At 39.3% G+C, this 14,413-nt stretch overlaps 1 protein-coding gene across 1 annotated transcript; it reads right to left on the bottom strand.

Moving 5' to 3' along the window:
- Nucleotides 1–877: 877 nt before the first annotated feature.
- Nucleotides 878–14,213, bottom strand: LOC123755811 (zinc finger protein 62). Its single transcript, XM_045738655.2, has 2 exons — nucleotides 14,076–14,213; nucleotides 878–7,665 (listed from the first exon to the last, which is right to left on the bottom strand). Exon 2 carries the CDS (start codon nucleotides 7,650–7,652, stop codon nucleotides 3,750–3,752), a length of 3,903 nt encoding a protein of 1,300 aa, XP_045594611.2. The 5' UTR covers nucleotides 7,653–7,665; nucleotides 14,076–14,213; the 3' UTR covers nucleotides 878–3,749.
- Between the last annotated feature and the right edge of the window lie 200 nt (nucleotides 14,214–14,413).

Below are 14,413 nucleotides of genomic sequence, written 5' to 3'. Positions count from 1 at the left end.
CAGATTCGACAAAAAATTCGAACGTCAGAATAGTTAAATTATAATTCAACAGGTATGATTAAGAAGCCTGGTAGGCGGGGCATGAAGAGCTTGACCTCACTCTCCCGTAGATACTGGTAGTTAGTGACTGATTGGTAATTATGGTATGATGTTTGCGGTCATCTTATTTTTATTTTTAACAAGGATATATTAGGAACAATCGAACGTCTGCTATACCATGTTGTTCTGTATCTACATGCTTGTCGAAGATTCCCCCATTCGACATGATGATCTTTTCAAGTTGGACTTTAAAAGTTAACAGTTTTTTGGCATTTACATCTTCGGCGGGTAGGCGGTTCCATGGGTTAATAACCCTGTGGATGAAAAAGCCTCTCCTGTTCTTAGTCCTACATTGTAGCTTGTTGCGCTTGAAACCGTTGCTCCTTGTTTGTGTTACATCTGACCTTTTGAAGAAATTGCCCGGATCAACATCCTCCAAATTGTTCAATGTTTTAAAAGTTTCAATGAGGTCAGCCTCGTAATGCCTGGTTTGCAGTGTTGTTAGCCCTGTGGCCCCTCAACTGTTCCTGATATATCCCTGAACACGTGCGGGTTAGAGTATGAGAATATCTTCTAATGTTCATTAGGTAGGAGAATATTCCTGGGTGAATGAAATAGTTATAACCCAGTGGGCACCGTTAGTTGAAAGCGACCGACGTGATACAATAAACAGTGTGTAACGTCGGTCGCTTTCAACCAACGGTACCCACTGGGAAAAAGCTCCACTATCTTATGCTATTTGGTCTAAAATCTTAGATAACGGGCATTCACTAACATCGTGTAGAGTGACGCTAGTCCTAGCTCCTGCTCACAGAGTTTCTGGGAATGAAAATCGGTAAAATTAGTAACAATTTATTTAGTAATATAAATAGCGTAAAAGTTAGATATAAAAATATAAATTGTCCTGTAAACAAACTCACGGGAAACAGAACACTGACATATAGGCTGCTCGAAACTGAATTACTTTCAACTATAATAACCCTCAACTGAATCTCTTATCTACTGTCTATCACAATCATCAATTTAATGATAACAACTGTAAGTTCTATACAGCAAAACTTGCCAACAATTTATTATCAAATAACCATAATGTGTCTTTAATTAACATCAATGTGTCTCTAATTAACATCGATGTATCTTTAATTAACATCAATGTGTCTCTAATTAACATCAATGTGTCTAATCATCATCAATGTATCTTAAAATAACATCAATGTGTCTCTAATTAACATCAATGTGTCTCTAATTATCATCAATGTATCTTTAATTAACATCAATGTGTCTCTAATTAACATCAATGTAAGGCCTCTTTGGCAAACACCATGATGATGTTGGTACCTTATTGTAAACACTCAACTACCAATTCTCCTTTGTTGCTCTTACTGAGTGCTGGTTAAGTGATGACATTAACCAACTATATAATATTCCCAATTATTCTGCTATCCACAACTGTAGCCCTAACCAGAGAGGTGGCGGTCCACCAATAATTTAATTCATTCATTTTAATTTATTACCAAAAGAATATATCATGCACAAAACTTATCAAATCTACCCATGGAGAGTATATTTTTATCACTTCAAACTGAAGGGCCTGAACACTAACTTAACTTTGGGAGCAGTATACAGAATTTCTAATACATTGAATTAAATTAGCTGAATTAAATTCGAATGTTAGAAACTTAATAATAATGAACAACCTTCACAAAAATCAACTAAAATTAACTGGAGATTTCAATACTGACCTCTGCCAGCCAGGTAACCCCTTTGTTGCCAGCTTCCTCAACTGTATGAACTCCTGTGTGTTTTTGCCTTTGATTACTAAACCCACGAGAATTACTGAAACTGCCTCCACCCTTGACCACATTTGGACTACCGTAACCTCTCCACTAAGCTCTGGAATAATCACTGATGATACAACAGACCACTACCCAACATTTCTCCTAACATTTTTAAACCTTCTCCTCAAACAAAGAAAACAAGCTTTAGACTGCTTACTGAAGCTTCCATAAGTACCTTTACAGCTGCTGCCGGTAACATAAACTGGGAAACGGAATTTGGAAATATGACAAATATTAATCTAAGAGTGCAGACATTTCTTCGCAAAACTCTAAGCCTCTATAATATTCACTGTCCTTTACTTAGTAAGCAAGTCACAACTAAAAGTGCCATCAACCATTGGCTCAATGAGGTTTTACTTACTTCAATTAATAAAAAAAAATGAATATGAGAAGAAATGCAGGCTTGGTATCATTCCCAGAGAACTGGCTAAGCAATACTCCTCACTGCTTTCTAAGATATTAAAAAAAGCCAAGACAACCCACTATGAAAATAATTTTAAATTTATAAAAGGTAACAAAAAGAAAACATGGAATACTATTTCCCAGATATTAGAGTCAAAGAAGAACTTGGATAAAAAAAAAAAAATAATCCTAGCTGGAAATAGTGGAATTTTATCAACTGCGCTGACACGACTACTAAATTCAATAGTTTCTTTTCGTCTATTGGCACCTCCCAGCTCCCCCAAGTAATGTGAGCGATTACCTCTGGCAACTATTTTGAGCCTCTGTACCTGTCCCCACCTAACTCCTCATATAATATTTATATTACCCTGTCACTTAAAACTAAATCCTGTAACCCTTCTGAGATACCAACCCTAATCTATAAAAACTTCTCAAGGTTTCTAGCTCCTGCAATAGCATTGCTCTACAATAAATCATTGGAGCTCCAAGACTTTCCAGATGCTCTTAAAATGACTAAAGTCATTCCAGTCCATGAGAGTGGAGATCTCACCGAAATCAAGAATTTCAGACCAATATCAGGCCTTCCCACCTTGTCCAAAATCTTTGAGAAACTCATATACAAACAACTCTATTCGTTTCTCGATAAACACAATATACTGTTCTCAGTTCAAGCCAATATGGCTTCATTCCCCCATAAAAGCACCAATGATGCTCTTATAAATATGCTTAACCTAATACATGCAGCCCTTGACAAAAATGTGTACCACATTGGTCTATTTATTTACCTAGGTAATGCTTTTGACCCTTAACCACATTAATTAACCTTCTCTCAAACTCCAACACTATGGAGTCAGAGGCCACTCCCTACAGTACTTGCAATCTTACCTTAGTGACAGACAGCAGTATGTTTCAATGAAAGAGGCTACTTCTCCTGCTTTACCAATTAGTATACTAATTGGTATATCTATTAGTATAGAGTAGTATACTTGGTTCACTCCTTTCTACGAGAGGAGAAAGAGATATCCGAAATTCGAATAAATTTGAACCCTCGACCTGGGTACTCCCAAGCCATGCACCTTACCTCTGGACCACAACATGGTAAAAGTTATACAACATGAGATTCAATCGAATCCACAGTACTTCTTGCTCCAATTTTTCTCATTGATATATCACGCTAGTGTGATCTGCTTGTGTAAATAATAATAGTAATAATAATATTAATGATAATAAATAAAGCCATTAATACGCAAAGCGTTTCAGGCAAAACTTAATATAATTCAGTTAATTTTTTGTTATACATAAAATGGAGTTAAGACAATACTAAATGAGACGTAAACTAACAAATGTGAGATGTTCTCACATTTGTTTCTAATGATAAACGTATATAAAGGTAATAGAGTACAAGAGAGCCAAGCCTTAGGTAGCCAAGAGGCTGTGAGGTAGTCAGTTGTTGGATGGTCGAACATATGATCAATAATGAGGTACTGAAGTGTGAGGAGCAGGATGACACGCTTCACGCTTGATTGTGGTGATGCCGTTGACGATGAGGAGTGAGGTGCTCTTTAGGAACTGTCTATCTGATGTCTTCTGCATCTCCGGCTCTTCTACCCACTTCTCCACTGTCTCATTCTCCTCTTTCACACTCACTTCTTCTGCTTCCTTAATCATGGGATAACTTCTCTGCATCACACAAGCATCTTTGATCACTTCTATGTCACATTTTTCCTTCACCTTGTGTTCCCTAGTTGAATAATAGTCGTTGCCAAGATCTTGACATGTTCCCCATATACCATCAATGTGTTTACTTTCTAAATTATAATCCTCTGTCTCCTCCTCCTCTTTCAAACCCACTTCTTCTGCTTCCGTAATCATTGGATAACTTCTCTGCATCACACAAGCATGTTTGACCACTTCTATGTCACATTTATCCCTCACCTGCAGTTCCCTGGTTGAAATATAGTTGTTGTCAAGATCTTGACATGTTCCCCATATACCATTCACGTGATTACTGTCTAAATTACAATATGCATCTGTATTTCCGAGATATTTTCTTCCCTCATCCTTATTTAGCTTATCATTCGTGTTTATGTTATCAAAATTAGTTTTACTAGTTAAACACGTATCCTGAGAGAAGACGTTTACAGCTGTTTTGTGATTATCTACACTAGTTTCGAGATGGTCTATAGCTGTTTTGTGATAGTCTGCATTGCCTCGTTGATGGTCCACAGCTGTGTTGTTGTGCACAACTTGTGAATGGTCAGTAGGGACGCTTGAGGCTTGCCGTTGATCGATATTAATGTGAGCACCAATGTTGTCTCTCGGCGTACTAACTTTACCCGAGTTGTAAACCTTCACTATCCAGGCTGGGTTGACACGTTTTTTGCCATGAGTCATTCTATTGAGTAAGTTGTCATAACCTTTCCTTCCAGGTTCAGCATGATCAAGCAGATGCGTTACAAGTCCTTCGTATGTTTTACAATCCTCACGACAGAAGTCACATAAGAAACGTACATGTGTTTTTGTGCAATCCGGGGTCCTCCTCTTATGTTTGCGAACGGCTGCGTCACTGTTAAACTGGGCTCCGCATTGCTTACAAAAGAATGGTTTAAAAACATACTTTCTCTTGCATCCATTTTGAGAAGTTTGGTGACGGAGAACATGTCTCTTAGAGTTAAACATCCTTCCACATTGTTCACACTGAAATCTGCCAATATTAGTATGAGTCATCGTATGCATGATGAGATACCTTCTTGTTGTATAACTTTTCATGCATATGTCACACTTGTGAGGTTTTTCATTTGCATTTTCATAATATGCTTCATTATTTCCGAGATATTTTCTTCCCTCATCCTTATTTAGCTTATCATTCGTGTTTATGCTTTCAAAATTAGTTTCACTAGTTAAACACGTATCCTGAGAGAAGACGTTTACAGCTGTTTTGTGATGATCTACAGCTGTTTTGTGGTGATCTACAGCTGTTTTGTGGTGATCTACAGCTGTTTTGTGATGGTCTACAGCTGTTTTGTGGTGATCTACAGCTGTTTTGTGTTGATCTACAGCTGTTTTGTGGTGATCTACAGCTGTTTTGTGATGGTCTACAGCTGTTTTGTGATGATCTACAGCTGTTTTGTGGTGATCTACAGCTCTGTCGTGATGGTCTACAGCTGTTTTGTGATGATCTACAGCTCTGTCGTGATGGTCTACAGCTGTTTTGTGATGATCTACAGCTCTGTCGTGATGGTCTACAGCTGTTTTGTGGTGATCTACAGCTGTGTCGTGATGGTCTACAGCTGTGTCGTGATGGTCTACAGCTGTTTTGTGATGATCTACAGTTGTTTCGTGGTGGCCTACAGCTGATTTGCGAAGGTCTACAGCTGTTTTGTGATGATCTACAGCTGTTTCGTTATGGTCTACAGCTGTTTTGCGAAGGTCTATAGCTGTTTTGTGATGATTTACAGCTGTTTTGTGATGATCTACATCTGTTTCGTGATGCTCTACAACTGTTTTGCGAAGGTCTACAGCTGTTTCGTGATGGCCTACAGCTGTTTTGTGATGATCTACAGCTGTTTTCTGATGATCTTCAGCTGTTTCGTGATGATCTACAGCTGTTTTGTGTTCGTCTACATTGCCTCGTTGATGGTCCACAGCTGTGTTCTTGTGAACAGCTGGTGTATGGTCAGTAGGGACGCTTGTGGCTTGCCGTTGATCGATATTAATGTGAGCACCATTGTCGTCTCTCGACGTACTAACTGAACCAGAGTTGTAAACCTTCACTATCCAGGCTGGGTTGATACGTTCTTTGTTATGAGTCATTCTGTCTAGTAAGTTGTCATAACCTTTCCTTCCAGGTTCAGCATGATCAAGCAGATGCGTTACAAGACCTTCGTATGTTTTGCAATCCTCACGACAGAAGTCACATAAGAAACGTACATGTGTTTTTGTGCAATCCGGGTTCCGGTACTTATGATGGCTAGCGGTACTGTTACTATTAAACTGGGCTCCGCATTGCTTACAAAAGAATTGTTTAAAAACATAGTTTCTCTTGCATCTAGTTTGTGAAGTTTGGTGACGGAGAAGATGACTCTTAGAGATGAACATCCTTCCACATTGTTCACACTGAGCTCTGTTGTCTCTCGGCGTACTAACTGTACCAGAGTTGTAAACCTTCACTATCCAGGCTGGGTTGACACGTTTTTTGCCATGAGTCATTCTATTGAGTAAGTTGTCATAACCTTTCCTTCCAGGTTCAGCATGATCAAGCAGATGCGTTACAAGTCCTTCGTATGTTTTACAATCCTCACGACAGAAGTCACATAAGAAACGTACAAGTGTTTTTGTGCAATCCGGGGTCCGGTGCTTATGATCGCGAACGGCTCTGTCACTGGTAAACTGGGCTCCGCATTGCTTACAAAAGAATGGTTTAAAAACATACTTTCTCTTGCATCCATTTTGTGAAGTTTGGTGACGGAGAACATGTCTCTTAGAGTTTAACATCCTTCCACATTGTTCACACTGAAATCTGCCAATATTAGTATGAGTCATCGTATGCATGATGAGAGACCTTCTTGTTGTATAACTTTTCATACATATGTCACACTTGTGAGGTTCTTTATTTGAATGTACGGATTTTAGATGACTTGCCAACGAAGTTTTGCTTTTAAATTTGTTTCCACATTCTCCGCATTCAAATGGTCTTTCATTTGAATGCTTAACCATATGGCTTTTAAGTGTAAACTTGTTGATAAATAGTTTTTTACATATTTTACACTCAATCTTACTTTTTCTTTGACACACCAATATGTGTCCACGATAATTTATTCTCGTAACAAATTTTTTTTGGCAAGTGGTACATTGGTATTGTTCTTCTCCTGTATGACGCCGCATGTGGTCAGCTTGAGTTGCACTCTGAGTGAATCTTGCACCACAAATATTGCACTCATAGGGTTTCTCACCTGTGTGGCCTCTCATGTGCATTATGAGTACTGATCGTGTTGTGAAGGCCTTTGAGCAATTGTCACACTTGTATGGTCTCTCACCTGTGTGTTTTCTTCTGTGGATATCGAGGCCAGATTTGGTTACAAATTTCTTGTCACAGTGTTGGCACTTATGTGGTTTGTCTGCTTCATGTCTCTTCATGTGTCTTTCAAAGCTCAATGTTGTAGTGAACGTCAACTGGCAGATGTTACAGCGATGGATTATTGTTTTGGTCAGAGCACCAGGCTGTTGGTGCTCGCCGGTCTGTTGCAGGTCTCCATTCTCCTGGAGTTTCTCAGTGTGTTTCTCATCCTCGTTACACTGTTTCTCATCAGCCGATTGTCGGTTCTCAGCTGTCCGTTTGAGGAGCTTTCTGGACAGTTTGCGGCTCCGTCCCATGATTGTCGCCTCTCTGAAACCAAATGAAAGATTGAAATATACACGAATGATTATCATAATTCAATTTCTTTCTTTATTATGCACCCCATACCCATCCCGTGATCGGTGGTGGAAATGGTTACAGAGGCACGTAATGGGCTCAGGACCTGACCACCATAGTTCGTACCTGAACCCATTATATATATATATATATATTTATATATATATATATATGTATAATATATATATATATATATATATATGTCGTACCTAGTAGCCAGAACGCACTTTTCAGCCTACTATGCAAGGCCCAATTTGCCTAATAAGCCAAGTTTTCATGAATTTAAGGTTTTTCGACTACCTAACCTACCTAACCTAACCTAACCCAACTTTTTCGGCTACCTAACCTAACCTAACCTATAGAGATAGATTAGGTTAGGTTAGGTAGGGTTGGTTAGGTTCGGTCATATATCTACGTTAATTTTAACTCCAATAATACAAAATTGACCTCATACATAATGAAATGGGTTGCTTTATCATATCATAAGAAAAAAAATTGAGAAAATTTATTAATTCAGGAAAACTTGGCTTATTAGGCAAATCGGGCCTTGCATAGTAGGCCGAGAAGTGCGTTCTGGCTACTAGGTACGACATATATATATATATATATATATATATATATATATATATATATATATATATATATATATATATGTGTGTGTGTGTGTATATCACGAAAATAAACACGTGATTAAGAATGTGACAATGTTAGACCACGGAGGAAAATGAAACAGGAATTTCCTTAAGTACTTTCGTATATTAAATACATCTTCAGAAGGAATGATTCGTGGTCTGACATTGTCATATATATATATATATATATATATATATATATATATATATATATATATATATATATATATATATATATATATATATATATATATATATATATATATATATATATATATATGTCGTACCTAGTAGCCAGAACTCACTTCTCAGCCTACTATGCAAGGCCCGATTTGCCTAATAAGCCAAGTTTTCATGAATTAATATATTTTCTCTATTTTTTTCTTATGAAATGATAAAGCTACCCAATTCATTATGTATGAGGTTAATTTTTTTTTATTGGAGTTAAAATTAACGTAGATATATGACCGAACCTAACCAACCCTACCTAACCTAACCTATCTTAATATGTTAGGTAGGTTAGGTAGTCGAAAAACAATTAATTCATGAAAACTTGGCTTATTAGGCAAATCGGGCCTTGAATAGTAGGCTGAGAAGTGCGTTCTGGCTACTAGGTACGACATATATATATATATATATATATATATATATATATATATATATATATATATATATATATATATATATATATATATATATATTAGTATATTTTGGTAGCAGTCTTTCCTGTAGACATATATTATTAAATATGATCGAAAAAGTAAGATTAATAATTCTAACACGAATTTTCTCAATATTTCTTATGTTTTTTTTCACTGTCGATGGTAATTGAAAAATCAATTCTCCAAAATTCATTTTTATTTCTTGTCTATGTCAAGACATAGTGTCCGTGGTGTAGTGGTAAAACACTCGCCTGGCGTTCCGCGAGCACTATGTCATGGGTTCGTATCCTGGCCGGGGAGGATTTACTGGGCGCAATTCCTTAACTGTAGCCTCTGTTTAACGCAACAGTAAAATGTGTACTTGGATGAAAAAACAATTCTTCGCGGCAGGGGGATCATATTCCAGGGACCTGCCCGAAACGCTACGCGTACTAGTGGCTGTACAAGAATGTAACAACTCTTGTATATATCTCAAAAAAAAAAAAAACATAGGAAATGTCAAGACACACAAGCCTGGAAACCCACTTCGGCCAATCATCAGCCAGATACCCACACCCATGTACAGACTGGCTAAGCGACTCAACAGCTTGCTGACTCCTTATGTCCCTTGCCTTCAGCCTGAAGTCTCCAAAGGAATTTGTTGACTTACTGCGGGGAACACGGGCCACAGGGATAAGAGCCTCGTTGGACGTGGAATCACTGTTTACCAACGTACCTGTGGAGGAAACAATCGGGATGATAGCGGACAGAGTGTATCATGATCCGGCCTGTACTCCTCTTGACATACCAGAAAACATTCTAAGGAAACTACCTCCAAGCTTGTACTAAAGAGGCACCCTTCTTGAGCCTGGATGGGCACGTGTATAAGCAAGTAGATGGGGTCGCCATGGGTTCTTCCCTAGGTGTCCTGTTTGCGAACTTCTACATGGGTACCATTGAACAAAAGGTCTTAGTCGACATGAACTTGAAACCGGCCATATACTGCAGGTATGTTGACGAAATTTTTACACAGGTACCTGATGTCAGACATCTGCAGGAGCTGAAGGAGGCATTTGAGCGGAATTCTGTGTTGCGTTTCACTTACTAGATGGAGGATGGGAAGCTGCCCTTTCTAGATGTAACAGTCATGGAAAGGAGCGGAGGTTTCCACACTGCAGTCTACACTAAAGAAACAAACATAGGAATGTGCCTCAATGCCAACAGTGACTGCCCAGACAGGTACAAGAGGAGTGTTGTTAACGCTTATGTCGACCGTGCTCTCAGCCACAGCTCAGGATGGAAGTAAGTCGATGAAAAACTCTGTAGGGTAAGGCAGGTCCTAGTCAACAACGGCTTCTCCAGTGGTTTCGTTGAAGACATCATAAGAATGAAGGTGAAACGCAATGCAACCTCTGAAGAGACAACTAACACAACACCTGTACCCCCTATTAGACTATTTTACAGGAACTTCTTTTCCACAGCTCATAAAACGAAGGAAAGGGTCCTGAAAGATATTGTTAATAGAAACGTTATCCCTACAGACAAAAATCAGAAGATACAATTGACGATTTACTATAAAACCAAGAAAACGGCCAACCTACTCATGAGAAACTCTCCAGACACAAAGCAGAATGCTTTAAAAGAGACCAATGTCGTCTATGCCTTCAAATGCCCACTTGGGGGACTGTAAGCCTCAAAGAACTCAGTATATAGGCAAAACAACAACATCTCTTTCCTTGCGATTAACATTGCATAAGCAACAGGGCACCATTAAGGAACATATTCTCTTCCCACAACCAGACCATCACCAGAGAAGTCTTAACAAAAAACACGGAAATCATCGATATATACAGCGATAGCAGACGGCTTGATATCTGCGAGGCACTACACATTAAGAAGTCAACACCAGCAATCAACAGCCAATTAATGCACAACTATATTCTGCCCACTTCAAGACTCCGCACCAATATAGAAGCATCAAGAAATATGGGCCAATAGGCCCTTTGCAGTTACTTCCATTCTTCCCTTTAACTTACCCAATATTATACCCATTGTTTCGTGTTCTGTCTTGTGTTGAAAGTTTGTTTTCACCTCATCCAAAACTGTTGTAACATATCACCTCACCCAAATGTAGGTATAAAATGGAAGTTGTTTGAACTCTGTTTAGTGTTTACAGGTTATAGTTGTGTGTGTGTAAACTAAAGTCTTTGAAACTGTAATAAGTTATTACGAAACGCGTTCAAGTGTGGCGTCAGACTAGAAATAAAAATGAATTTTGGCGAATTGATTTTTCAATTACCATCGACAGTGAAAAGAAACATAAGAAATATTGAGAAAATTCGTATTAGAATTATTAATCTTACTTTTTCGGTCATATTTAATAAAATATGTCTACAGGAAAGACTGCTACCAAAATATACTAATATATATATATATATATATATATATATATATATATATATATATATATATATATATATATATATATATATATATATATATATATATATGCAAACAAGCCTGAATGGTCCCCAGGACTATATACAACTGAAAACTCACACCCCAGAAGTGACTCGAACCAATACTGCCAGGAGCAACGCAACTGGTATGTACAGGGACGCCTTAATCCGCTTGACCATCACGACCGGACATAAGGAAGTGATAGCCGAAGCTATTTGAACCACTTCCCCGCTGGCACTCGGATGGTAATCTTGGGCATAGTATTTTATCAAATCACCTCATTCTTTGGGGCACACGTGAGGAACACAAATGCAAACAAGCCTGAATGGTCCCCAGGACTATATACAACTGAAAACTCACACCCCAGAAGTGACTCGAACCCATACTGCCAGGAGCAACGCAACTGGTATGTACAGGGACGCCTTAATCCGCTTTACCATCACGACCGGACATAAGGAAGTGATAGCCGAAGCTATTTGAACCACTTCCCTGCCGGCACTCGGATGGTAATCTTGGGCATAGCATTTTATCAAATCACCTCATTATTTGGGGCACACGTGAGGAACACAAATGCAAACAAGCCTGAATGGTCCCCAGGACTATATACAACTGAAAACTCACACCCCAGAAGTGACTCGAACCCATACTGCCAGGAGCAACGCAACTGGTATGTACAGGGACGCCTTAATCCGCTTGACCATCACGACCGGGCATAAGGAAGTGATAGCCGAAGGTATTTGAACCACTTCCCCGCCGGCACTCGGATGGTAATCTTGGGCATAGCATTTTATCAAATCACCTCATTCTTTGGGGCACACGTGAGGAACACAAATGCAAACAAGCCTGAATGGTCCCCAGGACTATATACAACTGAAAACTCACTCCCCAGAAGTGACTCGAACCCATACTGCCAGGAGCAACGCAACTGGTATGTACAGGGACGCCTTAATCCGCTTGACCATCATGACAGGACATAAGGAAGTGATAGCCGAAGCTATTTGAACCACTTCCCCGCCGGCACTCGGATGGTAATCTTGGGCATAGCATTTTATCAAATCACCTCATTCTTTGGGGCACACGTGAGGAACACAAATGCAAACAAGCCTGAATGGTCCCCAGGACTATATACAACTGAAAACTCACACCCCAGAAGTGACTCGAACCCATACTGCCAGGAGCAACGCAACTGGTATGTACAGGGACGCCTTAATCCGCTTGACCATCACGACCGGACATAAGGAAGTGATAGCCGAAGCTATTTGAACCACTTCCCTGCCGGCACTCGGATGGTAATCTTGGGCATAGCATTTTATCAAATCACCTCATTCTTTGGGGCACACGTTTTTCAGGATTTCACAGGACCAGTGATAGGCCTGGTACAAACTATGGGCTGCCAGATGCATGATAAAGCATCAGTCATTTCTCTATCTTAGAATACTAAAAGGCCAAACTCTCACAATGGGTGGCAAAATGGATATCTAATTACATGCAAGGTTTTTCTTTACGAAAACTAATAGGTACATCATAAATTTACAATTAACCTGAAGAGTAAAATAGCATGGCCGCAGCCGCCATGTTAGATGGCTAAGCTACCAACATCATTTGTATGATGATTTTTGATTGATTGTTGCCGCCGAAGGCGGCTAGTTTATTGTGCACCCCATACTCATCCTGTGAGCGGTAGCGCAAAAGCATTACAGAGGGCACAAAAGGTCTTTATCAGACCTCATCTTAGATTATTACATAAACAATTTCATCTATCCTTCACGCCTTCATAAGCCCATACACCCTTCTAAATTCATTCCTTCTAACCCCGAGGAATGGGTTTGGTAGGATGGGAGGGGGGGGGGGGGGGGGGGGAAGAGGAGTGTGGTAACGCCAGATGCCTTTCTCTCCCATCTCCCCCTCCCATACACGACGGCAGTGTTTCACCTATAGAGCCCAGGCCGGGGCCAGCTTTAGCTGCTGCCTTCTTCCTCTTGACATACCTGTCAGGCTTATACAGTCTCAACAATTATTAATCTACCTTTTTTTTATAAATATGGCTGTTCTTGCTAAATTATTCGTGTTGATAAGACACTGGGCACTATATCCAACAGATGCCGTTATAACCCCCCCCCCACACACACACACCTCCATATGTAAAAAAAAAACTTACCAAAGCCCCGCCCTCCCCTCCAAGGTCGCGCTATACAGACACCCCCCATGATGGAACCCCACAACACCTGCCTATACCACCCAAGTACCAAATTGTTCATACAGTATGCCTAGGTCATAAAAGTATTTGTGTGTACGTCAGATACCATACTACTTGTGTAAGGGAGGAATGTATATGTTTATCTCTCAGAATGTTTGGTAATATGTTTATTGTTTGTGATGTGTGTCTATGTATGTATTAACACATGTACTGAACGGGGTGAGAATAGCTTGAGCTACCTTATCCCTTTGTGTGTATTTTACCTCAATAAACTTATTTCAATTTCAATTCAACCCGAGTACCTATTTACCGCTAGGTGAACAGAAGCATTATGTTAAAGAAAATGTGCCTATTTCTCTGCGGCCCAAGAATTGAAGACAGGTTTCCCGACTGTGAGTCGAGAATGAATTATGACGGGTATACGGCACAGGAATGTAAAATGCAGCTACATACCACAACGGTGTCGATCACACCATGCAGCGCTGGCGTCCACACGTTGTAATAGCCAGACTGTTATGTAAACGTTGTGTAAACCCGCAGCAGCGTAGCGACACCTGGCGTCCACAGGTGGAGACTGAGGCAGCCAGGCCTCGACTGGCGCCTATACTGTCTCATAATATCATCATTCTTGCCATCATCCGCCATATACGCCATGTTGTAGATGTCTCAATAGATACAATTTGTAGTATATTATATATATATATATATATATATATATATATATATATATATATATATATATATATATATATATATATATATATATATATATATATATGTCGTACCTAGTA

Source organism: Procambarus clarkii, chromosome 43 (assembly GCF_040958095.1).
Source record: "Procambarus clarkii isolate CNS0578487 chromosome 43, FALCON_Pclarkii_2.0, whole genome shotgun sequence".
In the NCBI taxonomy this organism is placed as follows: domain Eukaryota; kingdom Metazoa; phylum Arthropoda; class Malacostraca; order Decapoda; family Cambaridae; genus Procambarus; species Procambarus clarkii.
Note: the sequence above shows the minus strand (reverse complement) of the source record. Positions and strands in the feature narration are given on the sequence as shown.

Excerpts from the sequence above, each read along its gene's own strand:
- LOC123755811 (XM_045738655.2), bottom strand. The coding sequence starts at position 7,652 with ATGGGACGGAGCCGCAAACTGTCCAGAAAGCTCCTCAAACGGACAGCT.